General features: G+C 37.9%; 1 protein-coding gene across 2 annotated transcripts in view; it reads right to left on the reverse strand.

The window, feature by feature from the left end:
* The window catches only part of NUP205 (nucleoporin 205), a 95,276-nt gene extending 82,079 nt beyond the window's left edge, over positions 1-13,197 (reverse strand). For both annotated transcript variants that reach the window (XM_074193612.1, XM_074193611.1), the window contains exons 1-6: positions 13,091-13,197; positions 6,649-6,791; positions 5,672-5,843; positions 2,130-2,274; positions 1,337-1,496; positions 707-935 (exon numbers count right to left, since the gene is read on the reverse strand). In XM_074193612.1, coding sequence (XP_074049713.1) covers positions 707-935; positions 1,337-1,496; positions 2,130-2,274; positions 5,672-5,843; positions 6,649-6,791; positions 13,091-13,118 — 877 coding nt within the window. In that variant the 5' untranslated portion in view covers positions 13,119-13,197. The remainder of the gene's footprint in view (positions 1-706; positions 936-1,336; positions 1,497-2,129; positions 2,275-5,671; positions 5,844-6,648; positions 6,792-13,090) is intronic.
* Positions 13,198-22,643: the final 9,446 nt, after the last annotated feature.

A 22,643-nucleotide genomic window follows, 5' to 3' on the forward strand; every position in this document is an offset into this window, starting at 1 on the left:
TGAAATTTCTAGGAAATATTTGAAATATTTAGGAACCTTAAATAAAAAATAAGCAATTAGAATTAGAATTAGGTACTGGGCATACAGAATTCATTTGTGCCAATTCTTTTCCAATTCCAAGGGTCAAAAGTATAAATGGAATTGTATGCATTACATATATAAACTAATCAATACAAAAATGTATATGTATATATATACACACATATATATATTTAAAATATTATTTTACATGTGAATAATAAAATATTGATAAAGAAATGACTCTTATTTGGAAACAAGTTTTTAACATTTCTCATTTTAACTGAATTTTGTAAACATTAACCCCAAAATATCAAAAACTTTTTTTAAATGATTATCTTTACATGTAACATAGTCAATCTCAAAATTATGTCAAGTTCCAGCTCTATTGTTTTCATGCTGTGAGACTTTGGGCAAGTCACTGAATTCTTCAATTTAAGAAAATGAAGTTGCAATTGATTGCCCATGGTAATTGGTAGAGGGAGTTTCCACACCAGGAACTCCCCATTGCAATGAAGTCATAGGCAAAAAACAATTATGCAAGTGAATACACACAAATAAATACATGAATACACATACATATATACTAACCCCCATGCATACACATATATACTCAGGTACAAAAACAATCTCTCTTCTTCTTGCTTCTCTGTCTTCCCCCCCACACACACTTCCAACTCTGCAGTACCTTCTCGATCCTCTGCTCCTTGCTCTATAAAACTGATATCAAAGCAGTAAAGGAGAGCCATGACAAGAGCCAAGTTCACACTATCCAAGGAGCCCGAAGCTTCAACTGTGACTCTTTCAAGATGGCCAATAAGGAGAAGAGTATCATCTTTGCTTAAAGGTGACTGGCAGGTCCAGGAAAATAGGCTTTCTGCCAAAGACTGTCGACATTCCTTGATGAGATCAGAAACCTAAAAGTCAAAAATACAACTCACATTATGAATCAACTACAGTGAAGCTAAAAGCTAATATGGCCTAATTAACTAAAAAATATCTGAGTCTCCGAGTCATTTTTAAACTACTTTTAAAAGTCTAGCCAGCTCCTGCTGTTCAACCCTGTACCATATGAAACCAAACTGCCATATGTAGTATGACCTTCCTGAAGAATTCACCTCAGATGCATAGAAAGAGTAACAAGAGACAGAAAATACAACAATTGCAGTTCCCTACAGCTGACTTCCCTAGTCATCTTAAGATGTCACAGCATTTATTCCCTGGGGCTTGATTAGATATATATTTGAAATAACTTGAAATGACTTATATTTTTTATTTTTCAGAGACAGCTTAAGATATAATATGGATAAACTCTTGCCTCTTTGCGATGTTTTTCACTACCCAAGCCTCTCTCTCGCTGTAGTTTCTCAAACTCATTGTTCACATCAATTTGTGACACAAGAGTGAGGATTTTATGAGTCAATCCCTGTTCCATTAGTTCATCTGTAAAACGTGTTGTAATAGTCACCAGTTCAGGACTGTAATGATAAGAAATAAATAGTTTAAAATGAGATATTGTGCATATACCCCGAAAATACCATGAAACTTCATTCTGCTAATATCAGCTACACATATAAGACAGTCAAAAACAGATCATTTATAACTTAAGGTATTTTTAGTTGATTTGTTTTTTTTATTTTAAAACTATTTATTTTATTTAAAAATAAAACTGGGGGGCAGCTAGGTGGCGCAGTGGATAAAACACTGGCCCTCGAGTCAGGAGTACATGGGTTCAAATCTGGTCTCAGACACTTAATAATTACCTAGCTGTGTGGCCTTGGGCAAGCCACTTAACCCCATTTGCCTTGCAAAAAAATAAAAAAAATAAAACTGTATTTTAAGAAAAAATTATCCCTTAAATAATGCTTAAGTTTTGAAAACTCAACAGGCATCTATCCATGGTACATTCTCGTCATTTCTCATGTAGAATGAATATAATACACATTTTAAATCTATCACATAGTTCTCAGGCAGAATATAAAAATCAATGTACAGATTATTGTAAATATTTGATTTAAATCTGCATATCACTTCCTAAGTGATTTCCTACATAACTTTTAAATTGAATTTAAATCTATAAAATCAAATGAAATTCAAAGAAACAGACAGACCTGAGTTCTAATGTCCATGTCTTGCCTCGCCTCGACTGTATCAAGGCTTTGAGAGAATTTGCAATGCATCGCTTTCCATCCCAGTACAAAAGGACTGCTACTAATCCTCTTGTGAGGCCAGGAAAATGAGGCTGCTGGTGTTCTCCTACAAGTGAAAAGACAGTAAAGAAAAAAAATTTGAAAATAAAATATAACACATATGAAAGATAAAGGAAAGATCAATATACAGCTGAAAAACAACACAATGTAACAATTATTTAGGTCATATAAGTTTATTTAATAATGCATTTCCATTTAAGATGATCACTAGTTTTACTTTAATTTTAAAAGTCAAGTTATCGTGCAGAATGCAACCATCATGTTTTTATTAAACCTCTACACTATATGAAAGAGGAATACAAAATATAAGATTAAACTCTGCCCTTAAATATCAGTTAAACATTTGTTTTAAAATATTCTTTCCTGGGGCAGCTAGGTGACACAGTGGATAGAGGTGGCTGGGTGGTGCAGTGGATAGAGCACCAGCCCTGGAGTCAGGAGTACCTGAGTTCAAATCCGGCCTCAAGACACTTAATCACTTAATAATTATCTAGCTGTGTGGCCTTGGGTAAGCCACTTAACCCCAATGCCTTGCAAAAATATATATATATATATATATATATATATATATATATATATGTATGTATGTATGTGTATATATATATATATATATTTATATTTATATTCTTTCCTCCATGAACTGATGCTGAACGAGATGAGCAGAACCAGAAGACCATTGTACATCCTAACAGCAATATGAGGGTGATGATCAACCTTAATGAACTTGCTCATTCCATCAGTGCAAAAATCAGACACAATTTTGGGGCATCTGTGATGGAGAATATCATCTGTATCCAGAGGAAAGAATTGTGGAGTTTAAAAAGAACAAAGACTATTACCTTTAATTTAAAAATAAAAACTGCTATCTTATTCCATAATTTTGCTTTTACACAGACAAAAACCACTGTAACCAAGATCAAAAGAAATCACAGTAACCAAGAAATTAAAAGAAAAACAATTTTTACAACTAGTATCTCTGACAAAGGACTCATTTCTAAAATATACAAAGAACTGAGTCAAATTTTTAAAAAAAGCCATTCCCCAAATGACAAATGGTCAAAGGATATGCAAAAGCAATTTACAGCTGAAATCAAAGCAATCCATAGTCTTACGAGAAATTGTTCTAAATCATTACTTATTAGAGAATTGCGAATTAAAGCATCTCTGATGTACCACCTCAGATTGGCCAATATGGACAGAAAGGACAATGAAAAATGTTGGAAGGGATGTGAGAAATCTGGTTGAGCTGGATCTACATCCAAAGGGCAACAAAAATGTGCATACCCTTTAATCCAGCAATACAACTACTGGGTATATACCCTGAAGAGATGATGAAAAAAGGTAAAAATATTACTTGTACAAAAAAATTCATAGCAGCCCTGTTTGTGGTGGCAAAGAATTGGAAATTAAGTGAATGTCCTTCAATTGGGGAATGGCTTAACAAACTGTGGTATATGTATGTCTTAGAAAACTATTGTTCTATTAGAAACCAGGAGAGATGGGAATTTAGGGAAGCATCAAAGGATTTGCATGAACTGATGCCAAGTGAGATGAGCAGAACCAGAAAAACATTGTACACTCTAACAGCAACATGGGGATGATGATCAACCTTGATGGACTTGCTCATTCCATCAGTGCAACAATCAGGGACAATTTTGGGCTGTCTGCAATGGAGAATACCATCTGTCTCCAGAGAAAGAATTGTGGAGTTTGAGCAAAGACCAAAGACTGTAACTTTTAATTTAGAAAAAAAAAAACTGTTATCTTATTGTGTAATTTTGCTGTCTCTTATACTTTATTTTTCTTTCTAAACGATATTATTTCTCTCTCATCACATTCAACTTACATCAATGTATACCATGGAAAAATGTAAAGATTAACATACTGCCTTCTGTGGGGGAAGGGGGAAAGAGAAGCAAGATTAGGGGAAAAATTGTAAAACTCAAAATAAAATTTTTCTAAAAAAAAAAAGAAAAAGAAAACTGGGGAGGCTAGGTGGCACAGTGGATAGAGCACCACCCCTGGAGTCAGGAGTACCTGAGTTCAAATCCAGCCTCAGACACTTAATAATTACCTAGCTGTGTGGCCTTGGGCAAGCCACTTAACCCCATTGCCTAGCAAAAACCTAAAAAAAAATATATCACCCCAGGATAGAGTGTGAGTATGAGTGTGTGTGTGCATATGAGTACAAGTGAATTGTGAGTGTGTGTGAGTGTGCAAGTGTCAATGCCTATAAGTGTGTGTGAGTGCATGTGTGTGAGTGTCAGCGAATGTGTGCTTGTGTGCAATTAAGTGCCTTAATAAAACAATACAATCATATTAATAGCTTGTAGTTGGGTTTACATAAAATAAGCAGATTTACAGTTTTCAGAGCTTTCCAAAGAACATGTCCACATAAGACAAAAATGGTATATACTAATGGTATATACTAAATCTGGTATACTAGGACCACAGTCCTGATATATATTTCAATCTTCAAATCCACACATCACCAAAAACCTACTGCTTGTCCCTTTAGTATCTCAAAATCACATTTTCCCCCCCAAAAAAAAACCTGCTTCCCTTTCAGCCTTCCCTATGTCCCACTCTGTCAAGTTTCTGAGTCTTTGCTCATACTATTTCCTATGCCCTGCATGCTCTACGTAATGCCACTTCCTTCAAAGTCTGCCTCTTATTAATCCTAAATGGCAATTAAGGCCCAACTACAATGCTAACTCCTCCATTAAGTCTTTCAAGATTCTCAGCTAACAACAATCCTGGCTTTCTAAGACCTTGTAAACTTTGTATTTTTCTTATGCTTTTATTGCACACCATCATATACTCTTGTTACTAATGCAAATGTCATAATTCCCTTCTAGACTATGTTTTCCATTAGGATAGGAAGTGGGTTCCATCTATCTATTCTTTCACCCTGCCAAGTGTTCTGCCCTTGTCAGATTCTGATAAATATTTGTTAAAGTTGCTGAAATGAAAAGCTTAATTCCATTTCTCCCATTCTAAGTCTCTCATGTGGCAAAGGAAAATTTATGGAATTTCTTAAAACCTCAATTTCCCCATATGCAAAAATAAAAAGATATTCATTCTCTAAAGAAGATGCCTTGGATAATAATAAATACCCAATGATATATGTGTGTGTGGATATACACATAGAACATACATACTTTATGACACAGAATTATGTAATCAGGGAATCTCTTGGTTTACTATTTTGAACAGTTACAAAGGAAAAAAAGATATACCCTGACCATTAAGTGAATTAGCTCCTTTATTTTTTAAAATGGACAGATACAGATTAGATCTAGATCATTTACCATTTTCTAAATATGCACTGATAATTACAATCATCCACATTATGACATCACAATATCCACCTTTATACAAAATTGTCCAAACTTACCACAGCCCCATGCATTCAGCAGAACTTTGGTTTAATTCCAACTTACCAGCCAAAAGAAGCTCAACAGCAGCTAGCTCGCCAATGTCAAAAAGGTCACTCAGGATGAAGGCTTCTTTAATGAGCTGCTCAGGAAGAAGTCGGGTTCCTTGCTGACCCTGGATAGCAACTCCTTCTGTACTTGCCTTCTGAACCTTCTCATGCTGCTGAACATTTTTAGCCTGAAAGGGGAAAATGATGATAAATGGAATATTTGTTTAGCAAGAGGCTTCATATCACCTCTAAAAATATGACTTCGGTAACCAAGCCTTGACATAAGTACTAGCAGAAACATTTTTCTTAAATAAACTGAAAAGAGATTGACAGCCCTGAGGTAGTAATCTAAAACATTATTACTCTAATTCTCCTCCTTTCAGTCTAACCATTTTCTCATCTTCCATGGGTTTAATTATGATGTTTATGGAGAAAATCCCCAAACATTTTTGTTACCCAGCCCTAACCTATATTCTAACTCTAGTCCCAATTCACTACCTGCTTGACATTCTATATGCAACTGATATTCAACATATCTTAAAAAAAAGATTTCAGGGGCAGCTAGGTGGCATAGTGGATAAAGCACTGGCCCTGGAGTCAGGAGTACCTGGGTTCAAATCCGGTCTCAGACAATAATTACCTAGCTCTGTGGCCTTGGGCAAGCCACTTAACCCCATTTGCCTTGCAAAAAAAAAAAACTAAAAAAAGATTTCATGATCCTCTCCCTAAATCTACTACTGCTCCAAATATCCTGATTTCCACTGAAATCACTATTATACTCCAATTCTCTCCCATTCATAACCTCAGAGTCATATTCAGCACTCTGACCTCATATATCCAAACCGTTACTTCGTTTTAGCAATTTTACTTCTATTAAATCTCGACCATCCATTCTTTTCTATCAGTTCTTATGATCACAACCTCAATTCTTCAACTCCCTTATAGTTAATACTCCCTCTCTACTCATATAGTTCTCTGAAGAAAATTCCTTACTGGATTCTTGAATAAAGAGATGAAATCAGGTTTATGTTTCTTTAAAATCAGGTCAACAAGGTGGACAGCTTCAGGTTGTCTTCTCCAAATGGCATTTCCCACTGTTTGCCAGATGTCTTTGTATGGACCCCAGAGGCTAGCAGCTTAAAGAAAAATTAACAAATTAAAATCTATATTGGGAATGCAACCTTGTAAGTCTAAAACTCCAATTTCACTCTTAAATGAAGAGAATTATTTGGCAGAAGATAGATGATTCTACTTCTAAACACATGAAGCTTTGTGTAAATTATATACAAACTTAGAGGTACACTTTTAGAAATGGTGATATTCTTAGGAACAAAAATACATGATATTTTATCCCTACATAGGATGGACAGAAACTAGGTCTGATTTCATTCTTATAGTAAACTCTCTTCATCAATGCAGATCAGAACTTTTTTCTATAACTTAACCATCTAAGAGTACTCTAGAGGGATTAAAAACAGGATACAACATTCTAAGTGAAGGCCAAATCAAATTAAAATTTAATTACAATATATTTAATAAGTAAAAATACAGTAAAACATAACATAGGTTACATCATAATTTAAAATTAAGTCAAGATGTCATCCACAGGGATCTTTACTTAGGGGTTAGTCCTGTTCTCTTACCACCTCATGCAGAACTTGAATCCATGTATTTCTAGTTCTACGGCAAGTTTTCTATTCACCATACTAGTCCCATAGCTTTTAAAAGTACAAGAACAACAGTGGAACACAATATACAAAAAATATGAAAAACAGGGATAATTTTATGAAATGTTAGTGAACAAGATAGTTTAGGAATCTGAAGAAGGAAAAAAATTAGCCACTTTTCTGAGAAGCTATTTGAGAATGTTACTAAGTTTATATAGATATAGGTTAAATGAACTTTCTTAGATGACTTATAGAGGAATATACAAGCCACACAGGATGGAACTGTGCAGATAGGATGCACTGACTACAATACTTACTACAAATTCATATAATGAAGATAGTATAAAAACTGATATGATAGAGAAAATGGAAGTACATATAGAGGAAGCAATTTTATTGCCTTGAATGGTCAGGCTAAAGCGTTTGGATTTTATGCTTGAAGCAATGGAATGCCATTGTGGGATTTGGAGGTCAGGGAATACTTAGCAAAATTGGTGTTTTTGAAAGTTTAATATAGCAGTGCTGTACAGAATGGACTGGAGAGATGCTAAAGGCACAAAGGCTAGGTAGGAGATTATTACAGCAATCGAGATTTGAGCACAGGGACTAGAGTTGGCACTGAAAATAAAAATGAACAGACACTAGAAACCCTGCAAAGGAAAATCAAGAGGACTGGAAATGCAAAGGCAAAATATCCAAAAAATTAAGTCAGAAATTTTGCAAGCAAAATATCACAGAAACAATCACACAAGAGAAGGAAAACAGGCTGCTGAAGTCTTGGTTCACAAAGACTCTACATGGCATTAGTCACAAGTTTTACTACTGTGGAAGCCTGAGCAAATCATTCAAGAGCTAAACCCAAACCCAATTAAAACCTTATTTAATAAAATAAATATAGTACAAAACTGATAAATAATAACTTATAGTTTTCTCTGTTAATACATGCTGCCACAGAAACCCATTTCTATTTGAGTTTGTCCTTTATTCTCTAAAAGGACCATGACATCAGGAGGGTGACACTAAATCTCACTGTCACCTCCAGAGTCATCTGAGTGCAGTAAGCAGATATGGATGAGAATGACTGGAGATGGCCACAGATGCAATGGGAGACCTTGGCCTTTTTAAGTTAAAGTCTTTCTCAGTAACATCCATTCAGTGATTATTATTTGTCTTTCATTCTCAAGGAGGACTTGAAAGTGAATTAGATTTAAGTGATGGAGGCTGTTGTAGGTAAAAAAACTGAAGTAAAAAAATGGTCTCTATTACTTAGTGAAAAAAAATCAATTAGGGAGGGAAGACCCTCAGTTTCTGACCATACAGAAACAGTTATTTATACCCACTCAGAGCCCAAACAATGACCAAATAAGACATGTACTGGGAACTACTGGCCAGTCAATGAGAGCCAGAGTGATTTGGGTTAAGTCACCAATGGACTGAAGGATCAACAGAAGCACCAAAGCACTGAAGCACTTTCCAAGTCCCTGCTATGTCCAAAATTTTTATTAGCAGCATAGATAAAGGTAAAGAAAGAATTCTTATCAAAGCTGAGATAGTATGAAGCTGGGAGAGGAAATTAAGATGCTAGATAACAGCAAGATTAAAAAAGATTAAAGGCTAGAACAATGTGCCCAAAATTAGATATAATAGGGACACAAGTAAAATCCTACATGTCAATTTTTTTTTAAATCAACTGTACAAATACTGATTCAGGGAGGCCTAACTATTCATGTGAAAAAGATCTAGGCTTAGTTGCCTTCAAGTTCAAAAGATGAAAAGATATGATGTGCTCATTAAAAAAACTAATGCAAATAGTATTCCTACTGTACTAAAATGTGGCTTGGCAAAGGCATTTGTCTGGGCACAAAAGTAAAGGAAATTAGAGCAAAATGTATTATGCAGAGGGAAGAGTAGGGGGACAACCAGAATAATGAAACATGAAGAGTTGCTGAAGAAACTGACATTGGTACCACAGACCTAATATTAGTACTAAATGATAAAGGTACATTTTAATCCATTTAAAAGTCAAGAGAAAGGAGGAACATAAACAGTCTTCAAATACTGGAAGGGCTAGCATATGGAATAAAGTTTAGACTTACTCTTTATAGCTTGTAAAAGTCAGAACTAGAATTAATAAGGTGAAAAGCATAAAAAAGGTAGATTTCAAAGAATTATATAACAGATTTCAACTCAACCAAAATGGAAATGTGAGAAGAATGAGTGTCTCTCATCAGTGGATATGTTAAAGCAAACACTGGACAGTGGAGGACTGTGACCCCTAAAGTCCTTTCTAGATCTAAGATTTTAATTCAAAGTTTTAAGATAGTAAAAGGATACTATTAAACACCACACTCCACAACTGGTTGCAAATATGAAGGAACAAGTCTATGGAGTCTGGTTCACTCAATCTAAGAAGTTTAAGAATTACAAAATCACAGAATTGAAGATCTGGACTAGTATAAATCTAGTCATCTAGTATCAATCTTCTCCCCATGATATACCCAAATTTTTCCTGAACTCAAGTCTAAATTTGCCTCTGCAATTTCTACTCCTTGCTCCTGGTTCTGTCTCCTAAAGCCAAAAAGAAAAGAATATAGTCACCCACCTACTTAACAGGCCATTCAAGTACTTGAAGGCAGCTATTATGGCCCCTAAATCTTCTCTTTTTCAAGTATTTTTTTTAACCAATTTCCTTCAACTTAACCTCAAATTGTATGGATTCCAAAACTTTACAATTATGGATGAATTCCTCTGGATTCTTTCCTAGCAGTTTCATTCTTAAACTGTGGCATTCAGAATCAAAGATATTAATCCTTCAATAAAGGAGCAGAAACCTCCAGAAAGTATCCATCAAGCAAGACTGAAATATGGCCCATAGTTACATTTGTATGAAAAAGTCCAGCCTAATCCCTAACCACCTTACCTGAGAAGGAAATTGGGCAAAGGAAGAAATGGGGGAAATGGAAGGAATTCAAAGGAAAAAGATGTGCTCAATACATTCCTAAAGCCCAAGTACAATGAGGTCATTCTCCTACTCAACAAACTCCAGGGACTCCTGTTACCTCTAGGAACAAACACAAATTACTCTGTCACTGACAATGCTTCACAATCTGACTAAAATCCACTAATGAAGTAAAGAGATAGAACAGTATTGTGAGATAGTCTGGATGTGCTATCTCTTTTTCTCCTGGCTTCTCAAAGAATGTATTCCCTCCTAACTCTTCTGAAATCCAAGCTTCCTTCATCGCTCCATTCAAATGTTACCTCCTCATGAGGTCCATCCTGATCTCCCCAGCTACTCAGTGCTGCCCTCACTTTCCTTAATGCCAATCACCTTTCATTTATTTTACATCTCTATAGACATTTGGGTGTCTCCATAAAGTTCCTTTCATTTTTGCCTTTGCATCCTCAGCAGATACTTAATCAATGCTTCTGAGCGACAGTGGCAAAGGAAGGCAGTTCCGTGGAACAAAGATCTCCTTGCTTCAGTCCTCTTCCAGTGACTGAGTGGACAGCACAGTAGTATCTCACTTTTTCCAGTAGGTGGCATTTGTTCCTATTCTTGTGGGTCAATGAAATTTTTTTAATGAAGAAATGTTTTATGTAAAGCCTACAACAAATAAACTGAAATCACTTTTTGCATTCATTTACTATTTCTGCAAATCTGAATATTCACACATTTAGCTTATTTAGAGGCTACAAGTTCCCCAAAGATAGGGATTGTTTCAAATAACATTTCTTTGAATCCTCAGTACCAAGCTTGGAGTAGATGCCTAAGAAATTGAATGAATTCATGAAGGAATGGACTGAGAATCACCAAACTGTGGGTGCAAATCCCTCTGTGGACTGTGATTCTGGATGAGTACTTTATGTTCCATTATGCCTCAAGGCCACTCTGAGATTTCTCTATGTCACAGATCAGAGATCTTTGGTATTCACATACTTTGAGTAAAGTGCAGTTTCAATATGGGTCTTTCCAAGTAGTCCTTCACTGCCTAAATGTTCTGCCTCCCTACCTCAGCCTCCTGGCTTCCTTCAAAGCAGCCTCTGCTAATGCTCCCCTTCCCTCTGGGATGACTTTTCATCTCCACTGGTGTCCCGTTGGCATGCTGTCTGCCCCATTACAGGGATATTTTTAGCCCTCTTTGTATCACCCATTCTGTATAAGGTAAGGCGTATGACCTCTGCGAACTTGGGCAAGTCACTCTGCCTTCCTGAGACTCAGTTATCTTGTCTAGGAGGCCGGGCTGGCCTCCCCATCCCACACAGGACATCAAAGCACCTGGTTGGACTTACTTTGGCACGTGACACAATTAGATCTCACTATAAATGCATATATACTTATATATATAAATGCACATATATTTATATTTATATAAATATATAAATAAATGGATGTGCATATGTATGTGAAAATAAATATATGAATATAAATATATAAAAACAAACATATGAATATACATAAATATATAAAATAAATATATGAGCATAAATAAATATATAAAAATAAATATATGAATATGCATAAATATACAAAATAAATATACTAATACAAATAAATATATAAAAATAAATACATGAATATGCATAAATATATAAAGTAATATATAAATATGTAAAAATAAATATATGAATATGCATACATATATAAAGTAAATATACGAATACAAATAAATATATAAAAATAAATATTATGAATATGCATACATATATAAAGTAAATATACGAATACAAATAAATATATAAAAATAAAAATAAATATATGAATATGCATACATATATAAAGTAAATATACGAATACAAATCATAAATATATAAAGTAAATATACGAATACAAATATATCGAATACAAATAAATATATAAAAATAAATATATGGATATGCATAAATATATAAAGTAAATATACGAATACAAATAAATATATAAAAATAAATATATGGATATGCATAAATCTATAAAGTAAATATACGAATACAAATAAATATATAAAAGTAAATATATGGATATGCATAAATATATAAAGTTAATATACGAATACAAATAAATACATAAAAATAAATATATGGATATGCATAAATATATAAAATAAATATACGAATATAAATATATAAAAATAAATATATGAATGTGCATAAATATATAAAGTAAATATACAGATATAAATAAATATGTGGAAATAAATATATGAATATACATAAATATACAAAGTAAATATATGAATATAAATAAATATGCATGATATGTAAGAATAAGTAAACATATGTACACACACACACACACACACACAAAGTGACAGGCTCGGCCCCTTCCCCAGGGCCTCTCGGCTCTTTTCAGACCTCTCACAATTCCGGGGCCCCCCGCCCCCCGCCCCGGCAGAGGGGTGACCCAAGGCTGGGGAACGCAGAGGCCGCGGGGCTGCCCCCCGGCTCCCCTGCCTCAGTTTCCCCATCTGCCGGTTACAAGCGGCTCGGGCTCCCCATCAGGACGCCCAGGATGAGGGGCCGGGGAGGGGGCAGGGCCGCCCCTACCTTCCGCGAGGGCGAGCCGACGCGGGGGGGGGCCCCGGCGCCCCCCGGCCGCCGCCCCGCCCCGCCCCCTCGGCGGCCCGGGCTGGGCGGCGTGCGGCCCCGCCAGGCCCATGGGAGCCCCGGCCCAGCCGCCCCGCCGGCCCGCGGCGTCCAGGCCGAGCCGCGAGGCCGGGCCCGCGGCCTGCGGCCGCCCGCCCCGCACGGGGACCCGGGGCCGGCCCGGGGCCCGCCGCCGCGCTTACCCGAATTTACCGCCAACAGCGAAGCCATCTTGGAGCGCGGCTCCCCGGCTTCTCCCGGCGCACGGAGGACCCGGGGGCAGGCCGCGGCGCTGCCTGCACAAAATGCCCGCCGACCCGCGCTCCGCCAACCTCACGCCGCGACGCGAGCTGCGAGGCGCGGCCGGGGGAGCCGCCTCCGGCGCTAAAACAGCGACTTTCGTCATGAATGTTTCTTTTCAAATGAGGCCACGCAGGGAGGGACGGGGTCTTCGACGGAAGGTCGGCTGCGCGCGGGGCATGCTGGGACTTGTAGTTCAGGCGGCCCCGCGGACTTGACCACCAGTGAGCGAGCGCAGCCAGGAGCCGCGGGATGAAGGGTCTGGCGCTTGTTACTGTTGCCTCTCCCTAACCTGGAGACACGCGTGTACGCAGCTCTTCTGTCCGGCCTGTTTAAAGTCCTCTTCTCCTTACTGCCTTCTGTCCGGCAGTCTTTACCAAAACTTTACACAGACACCAGATTCTGAATCTATTGGATTTTTTTTTTTTGCAAGGCCATGAGGTTAAGTGCCTTGCCCAAAGCCACATGGCCGGGTCATTATTAAGTGTCTGAGGTCGGATTTGAACTCAGGTTCTCCCGACTCCAGGGCCGGTGCTCTATCCACTGCACCACCTAGTTGCCCCAGCAACTACTGTTAACAACCGTCCAAAAAGGAAAACAAAACGGTATTTCAGCATCCTCTATCAATGTAAGCTGTGCAAAGCAAAGAAAAATCACTAAGACTTTATGAATATGCTTGTTGCTTTACTTACCTCTGTTACATTACCATAGTAGACACAAATATCTTGATCTGTATTAACAGAAATATTTTCTTTTCTGGAAAAGGAATTTATTTATTTATGTATTTGTTTGTGTGTTTGTTCATGGGAGGGAATCTTTTTTCTCTTCTTTTTTCTTTTCTCCCTTATTTAATTTTATTTTATTCCCCTTTACAAAAACAAGTTTCAACATTCACTTTGCAAAACTTTGAATTCTAAATGCTCTCCCTTCCTCTTTTGTTACTTTTATAAAACATTACTGTAGCTTTCCTTAGAATCTTTCACCCTCCCAAAGAGTACAAAACCAATAGAAATAAATGAGAGATAAATTAACATTACTGATCAATCAATACATCAGAAAAGTGTGAAAATGTGTGCAGTGGATCTCTGAGCTCTGCAAAGGGCTGGGATGAGAGACTTTACTTCCATGACTTTATTATAAAGATATTCCATAGGCCTTAGGAGTCACATTAATTTCTCACAATATTCCACAGAGGTTAAAAGGGAAACAGGAGTCATTGCAACCACTTTACAATGGAAAAACTGAAACACACATATTAAAGGATTTACAGTTCACCTAGAAGTTAGTGGGAAGATTCAATTCATCCAGTATTTATTAATCAACTACACTTTTCTGAGAAAATAAGGGAATACTGGTCCCCAACCTCAAAAGAACTAACACTCTGGGGCAGCTAGCTGGCACAGTGGATAGAGTAAAGGCCCTGAAGTCTGAAGGACCCAAGTTAAAATCCAGCCTCCAACACTTAATACCTAGCTGTGTGACCTTGGGCAAGTCACTTAACCCCATTGCCTTACAAAAACCAAAAAATATTTTTTTAAAAAAAGAGGTGGGGGGCAGAGAGCCAAGATGGGGACAAGAAGGCATCAAGTCTTCTGAGCTCTCTGATAAAATTCATGAGCTGAGGGCTCTAACTAAACTTTCGAGAGACAGAACCCAAAAAGGAACCCAGTGAGGCAGTTCTCCTACTCAAGGTAACCTGGAAAAGAGCAGAAAGGCTCTGCTCCCCAGGGTCGGAGAGGCAGCCGCCAGAGGCAAAGAAATTCAGCCTCCTGGAGGCAGCCCCAGGGCGCTGGGAGCTGCAGCTCACAGCAGCAGGGGAGTCTCCTGAGCTGCACCCCAGGGAGCACCCAGCACAAAGTGGGGGAACAGCAGGGGACCTCTGCCAAAGTGAGCACATGGAGCCCAGCCCTCAGGGCACACAGCCAGCAGCTTGGTCTTTTGGCAGCCCAGACCCTGAAACAGAAGCAGGCAGAGCAGGTAAGCAGGAGCCCCCAGGGCATGAGCCCATTGAGCTGAGGGAGGGGAGTGAAGAGAGAGAGAGACTGCCGAATTCTGTCCTCTGCCCCTGGAACAGGACTCTGGGGCTCTGACCACATTCAGATCCTGATCCCAGTCTAGGCCCCCCCATACAACAACAGGGCCCCCCCACCTCGGCCCCATGGCAGAGGGGGGCACTTATGGTCATTCACAGACCAGGAGGGAGGACAGAGCCTCACAGGACTGAGACCCTTGTGGGAGTGTCCCAAAAGCTCAGGAAGCACCCCAAAACCAGGCCCAGGCTGGGAAAATGAGCAAGCAGAGAAATAAGAGGAAGACTATTGAGAAATATTTTGCAAATGAGCCCAAGAAGGATCAAAATACTCAGTCTGAAGATGAGGAGGTACAAGCTCCTGCATCTAAAGACTCCAAGAAAAAGAGAAATTGGGCTCAGGCTATGACAGAGCTCAAAAAAAGACTTTGAAAATCAAATGTGGGAGTTGGAAGAAAAACTGGGAAAAGAAAGGAGAGTGATGCAGGAAAAACATGAAAATGAAGTCAGCAGCCTAGTCAAGGAAATCCAAAAAAATGCTGAAGAAAATAGCATGCTAAAAACCAGCCTAGGTCAAATGGATAAAACAGTTCAAAAAGTTATTGAGGAGAAGAATGCTTTAAAAAGCAAAATTGGTCAGATGGAAAAAAAATAAGAAAACTCTCTGAGGAGAACAAATCCTTCAGACAAAGAATAGAATTCAGGGAGATTGATGAATTTACCAGAAATCAGGAATCAATACTTCAAAACTAAAAAAATGAAAAATTAGAAGAAAATGTGAAACATCTCATTGAAAAAGCAACTGATATGGAAAACAGATTTAGGAAAGATAATTTTAAAAGTATTGGAATACCTGAAAGTTATGATCAGGAAAAGAGCCTTGACATCATTTTCAAAGAATTACTACAGGAAAATTGCCCTGATATTCTAGAAGCAGAGGGCAAAATAGAAATGGAGAGAATCCACCAATCCCTCCAAGAAAGAGATCCCAAAAAACCAACCCCTAGGAATATTATAGACAAGTTCCAGAACTCCCAAGTCAAAGAGAAAATATTACAAGCAGCCAGAAGGACACAGTTCAAATGTCGTGGAGCTGCAGTCAGGATCACACAGGACTTAGCAGCAACTACATTGGAAGCTCGTAGGGCTTGGAATATAATATACTGGAAGGCAAAAGAGCTTAGAATGCAGCCAAGAATGAACTACCCAGCAAAACTGAATGTCCTCTTCCAGGGAAAAAGATGGACTTTCAATGAACCAGGGGAATTTCAAATGTTCCTTTTGGAATGGCCAGAGCTGAACAGAAGGTTTGATTGTCAGATACAGGACTCAGGTGAAGCATGGAGATTGGAGGAGAGGGGGGAAATATGAGGGACTTAATGAGGATGAACTGCATGTATAGAAAAATGATACTGATAATATTCATATGAACCATCTCAGTTAATAGAGCAGGTAGAGGGAGCTTTTATAGTTGAAGCACAGGAGAAAGCTGAATTCGAAGATAAAATATGGTGTAAAAATGGAGTCAAAAGAAAAAAGGGAAATGGAATGGGAGAAAGAAAAAGGAGAGGGGGAATAGTCCAAAATATTTCACGTAATAAGATTTTTTTATTACAATGAGCTATTGCAATGATATGGAAGGGGGGAGGCAAGGGGGAATGAGGGAACCTTTGCTCTCATCAGAGGTGGCTAGGAGAGGAACCAGCAAATATACTCAATGGGGTATAGAAATCTGGAGTAAGAAGGAGGGGGGAGCAGGGGGAAGGGGTGGGGATGTGAATAAAGGAGGAGAGGATGGACCATGGGGGGAGAGTGGTCAGATATAACACATTTTCTTTATTACTTCTTGCAAGGGGCTGGGATTGGGAGGCCTGCCCAGGACCACAGGGCCAGGTGGATTCTGGGCCTAAGGGGTGGTATGGGGGCTCAGGGCTTCTTGGCCCCAGGACCAGGGATCTGTCTGCTGTACCACTCAGCAACCCCACAGCAGAGTCAGAGTGAAAGGAGAGAGAGAAAATATAGTACATGGTAGTGGAGAAATAAGAAAGGAGGGAGTTGCGATCAGCAATGGCAACGTTGGAAAAATATGGACGTAACTTTTGTGATGGACTTATCATAAAGAATGGAATCCACCCATGACAGAGTTGTTGGTGTTGGGACAAAGACTGAAGCACATTTTTTGTTATTATTATTTGGGGGAGGGTGCAGGGCAAGTGGGGCTGGGTGGCCTGTCTGGGGCCACATAGCAGGGTGATCCTTGGGTGTCTGGGGCCGGATTTGGACCCAGGTGCTCCTGGCTCAAGGGCCAATGCTTGGTCTGCTACCCAGCCACCCCTACTATTATTACTATTTTATTTTATTTTGGGTCTTTTTTTTTCTTCTTTTTGGTTTTTGCAGGGCAGTGGGGATCGGGTGGCTTGCATGTTACATGGCTGAGTGATTGTTGGGTTTACGAGGCTGGATATGGACTCAGGTGCTCTTGGCTCCAGGGCTAGTGCCTCATCCATTGCGCCACCTGGCCATACCTACAATTATTACTATTATTTTTTTTAATTTTAATTTTTTTCTCTCCCCTTTCCTTTTTTTGCCCAAGCAAGTCTATCAATATTCATGGGGGAGGGGTATTTTGTTTACTTGTAAACAAGAATATTTTATTAATGTAAAAAAACATTTGTACAAAATGAGAATAAAAAATAAATTAAAAAAACAAACTAGAGAAATCATCAATAATGTCATAAAAAAATGACAGGAATGAGATGACAAACCAAAATTTGTGGGATGTAACTAGAGTACTGTCTAGGGGTAAATTTATTTTTCTAAATATGTACATCAATAAATGAGCATATCAATAAATAAAATATACAATTTTAAAAAACAGAAAAAAATTTAAAAAGAGCTAACTAAATCATTACTTATTAGAGAAATGCAAATTAAATCATCTCTGAGGTACCACCTCACACCTCTCAGACTGGCCAATATGACCAGAAGGGATAATGATCATTGTTGGAAGGGTTGTGGGAAATCTGGGACACTATTACACTGTTGGTGGAGCTGTGAACTCATCCAACCTTTCTGGAGAGAAATTTGGGCAACAAAAATGTGCATACCCTTTGATCTAGCAATACCACTACAGGGTCTATACACTGAAGAGATGATGAAAAAGGATAAAAATATCATTTGCACAAAAATATTCATAGCAGCCCTGTTTGTGGTAGCAAAGAATTGCAAATGAAGTAAATGTCCTTCAACTGGGGAATGGCTTAGCAAACTATGATATATGTATGTCATGGAGCACTATTGTTCTATTAGAAACCAGGAGGGATGGGAATTCAGGGAAGCCTGAAGGGATTTGCATGAACTGATGCTGAGTGAGATGAACAGAACCAGAAAAACACTGTACACCCTAACAGCAACATGGGGGTGATGATCAGCCTTGATGGACCTGCTCATTCCATCAGTGCAACAATCAGATGCAATTTGGGGCTGTCTTCAATGGAGAATGCCATCTGTATCCAGATAAAGAACCATGGAGTTTGAACAAAGTTGAAGGACTATTCCCTTTAATTTAGAAAAAAAAGCTGCTATCTTATTGTCTGATCTTGTTATCTCTTATACTTTATGTTTCTTCTTTAAGGATATGATTTCTCTCTCATCACACTCAATTTGGATCAATGTACAATATGGAAACAATGTAAAGACTGACAAATTACTTTCTGTGGGAGGGTGAGGGGAGGGAAGTAAGATTGGGGGGGAAATTGTAAAACTCAAAATAAATAAAATCTTTAATTTAAATAAATAAATAAGTGAGTGAGTGAATGAATAAATAAATAGATAGATAGATAGATAGATAGATAGATAGATAGATAGATAGATAGATAAATAAAAATTTTAAAAAGAGTTAGCATTCTTCTGGAGGATTCAAGGGTACCTAATAAATGTGTCCAGGAGAAAGAAGTCTACCATGGTTAAACATTATTAAAAGATCAGAGACCCAAAAGACCCAAGAATAGTTCATGCCCTCAAGGAGTTTTCTACAAGGATGGTGTCTAGATGAGGAAGGGGTGGGGAGTAGTGACCAGGGAAGATATCCAGGAAAATATAATACTAAAGTTGTCTTGTAAGGATAGAACAATGATGGGGCTGATTTGAGATGATAATAAGGAAAGCTATCCTGGAAAATGTGAAGTCAAAGTTGTGTTGTAAGGAAAGTATAATGACTTCATCAAAAAAGACATCAAATTATGATGAAATACTATTCTGCTATCTAGTCCAAGACCCCTCATATTATAGATGAGTAAATTGAAGTCCAAATATATTGACTACCTTGCTATTGGCATAGTCAAGATTAGAACCTAAGACTCCAGCTTTTTTTTTTAGGTTTTTGCAAGGCAAATGGGGTTAAGTGGCTTGCCAAAGGCCACACAGCTAGGTAATTACTAAGTGTCTGAGACCGAATTAGAACTCAGGTATTCCTGACTCCAGAGCAGGTGCTTTATCCACTGCACCACCTAGCCACCCCTAAGACTCCAGCTTGATTTAAATGAATCCTTAAAAAGGAAAAAGTCAAGTTATTTTTCTTCAATATTATAGCTGACACTTTCAATAAAGAATATTCATCAATTCCCCCAAATAACTCAACCCAATATACTTATTCTTGTGTGCCCCACAAGACCTAAAATAACCTGAATCTCACTTTCTGTGGACTGTCTTAAGAAGTTTGAAATTGGGGGCAGCTAGGTGGCGCAGTGAATAGAGCACCGGCCCTGGGCCAAGGAGTACCTGAATTTAAATCCAGCCTCAGACACTTAATAATTACCTAGCTGTGTGGCCTTGGGCAAGCCACTTAAGCCCACTGCCTTGCAAAAAAATTAAAAAAAAAAGGTTTGAAATTGCCTTCTGTATTGAATCTCAGAGCCAAGATGTATTTGTAGTAACAATCAAATAATAGATTAATACCTAGTTTTATGTAATACTCTACTAGCATGACAAACTATTGTTTCATAATTTCATTTCATAATCTTGGACTACAGGTTTCATAATCAGTTCACATAGCTTTCACCATGATAGAATCCTTCTACTTCATCAGTGATGGATCACCTCCCTTCCACCATCTTCTCTCATTCTCATATGATACTGAGTACCACTGAAGAAAACCATATATAAAACAAAGAAGATTGACCAAACCAAATTTATGTTACCTAACTTCAACTAGACCCTTACCAATTATTATGGCTTCTCAGTCAATCCTTCCCACTGTAGTTTTTCCAAACTTTTCCTCTCTCCTCAAGACCTTAACATCCCCAAAAACTTGTTTCTCAGATATGACTTCACTTCCTGTTTTTAAAAAATTGAGGCTCATTTATTCCTAGTCCACATTTGAGAATCACTTTACACTTATTTTATCCTTCTTTGCTCTTATCTCTAAGAAAAAACCAACAAATAAGCAGTCAAGCAAAGCAAAAAAGTATGTGTCTTAATTTGCTCTCCAGAGTCCATCATCTGTCAGGAGGTAGAAAGTATATTTCATCATCATCATCATGATTATCACAAGCTAATAACAGTTAGCTGTATAAAATGCTAAGCATTTCACAAATATCTCATTTAATCTTATAACAATGTTCCCATTTTACAGACTCAGAAGATTGAAGCAAATAGAATTTAAATGACTTGCCCAGGATCATATAGCTTATATAGTGTTTGAGGTCAAATCTTATAGTGTCTTAGGTCAAATTTGAACTCATCATCTTGATTTCAAGTCTAGTAATCTGTGTATCCCAGCCAGCTATCATCTTAAATCCTCTGGAATCATGGTTGATCAATTGATCTTTTTTTTTTTGCAAGGCAATGGAGTTAAGTGGCTTGCCCAAGGCTACACAGTTAGGTAATTATTAAGTGTCTGAGGTGGAATTTGAACTCAGATCCTCCTGACTACAGGGCCAATGTTCTATCCACTGGGCCCCCTAGCAGCCCCATGCATCAATTGATCTGTAATCTTTCAAAGTTGTCTTTCTTTGTAGTATTGTTATTGAATAAATTGTCCTCCTTGTTCTGTTCATTTCATCAGTTTTTCCAAGGGTTCTTGGAAGCTCCTTAATAATTTCTTTCATTCATATGCCATAGTTTAGCCATTCCCCAATTGATGTTTATCTCCTTAGTTTTCAGTTCTTTACCATCATAAAAAAGTTGTATCAAAGGGTATGCACATAGCCATTCCTAGTCCAGTCTCAATCCTTTGAGCTGTTGATCAAATTTAGTTCAAGGGTTCTAATACTCATCAGTGATGCTTGTCAGTTAATTAATCATCAGTCAATCAGTTAATCAACTTTATTTTTGCCCTGCCTCACTTAAAATCCAATTCATTTGTAAGTCAAGACATCACCCTCCTAAAGTCAAAGGTCTTTTTGGAGAACAAAACACAAACAACATAGCCCTTCTTGGCCTCATGTTTTCCAGTCTTCACTGGGAATTTACCTCCTCAATTACTCATGTTCCCTCTTTCTAATGGCTTCTTTTCTATTGACCACTGACACGATGAGATCTGGTCTTTAAAAAAAATCTTTATTTAACCCTGCCATCTCCTCTAGCTATCATCTATTTCTTTTTTTTAATTTTTTTTTTATTAAAGATTCTACTTTGAGTTTTACAATTTTTTCCCCAATCTTACTTCCCTTACTCCCTCCCCCCCACCCCCCCACAGAAAGCAATTTGTCAATCTTTACATTGTTTCCTTGTTGTACATTGATTCAAATTGAGTTTGATGAGAGAGAAAGCATATCCTTAAGGAAGAAACAAAAAGTATAAGAGATAACAAGATCAAGGGGTGGCTAGGTGGTGCAGTGGATAAAGAACTGGCCCTGGAGTCAGGAGTTACCTGGGTTCAAATCTAGTCTCAGACACTTAATAATTACCTAGCTGTGTGGCCTTGGGCAAGCCACTTAACCCCATCTCCTTGCAAAATCCTAAAAAGAAAAAAAAAAGAGTTAACAAGATCAGACAATAAGATATCAGTTTTTTTCCTAAATTAAAGGAAATAATCCTTGAACTTTGTTCGAACTCCACGTTTCTTTCTCTGGATACAGATGGCACTCTCCTTTGCAGACAACCCCAAATTATCCCTGATTGTTGCATTGATGGAATGAGCAAGTCCATTAAGGTTGATCATCACCCCCATGTTGCTGTTAGGGTATGCAGTGTTTTTCTGGTTCTGCTCATCTCACTCAGCATCAGTTCATGTCATCTATTTCTAAGCATTCTTACTACCAAGATCTGACTCTTATGAACTACATTTCCTAACTACCCATTCCCTTTTCAACCCCTTTCAATCAGACTTCTGACCACATCACTCTATTTAAACTGCTTTCTTCAAGATTACCAAAGATCTATTAACTAAATCCAAATAGTTTTTTCATCCTCATTCTCCTTGATCT

Source organism: Macrotis lagotis, chromosome 7, assembly GCF_037893015.1.
Source record: "Macrotis lagotis isolate mMagLag1 chromosome 7, bilby.v1.9.chrom.fasta, whole genome shotgun sequence".
Classification (NCBI taxonomy): domain Eukaryota; kingdom Metazoa; phylum Chordata; class Mammalia; order Peramelemorphia; family Peramelidae; genus Macrotis; species Macrotis lagotis.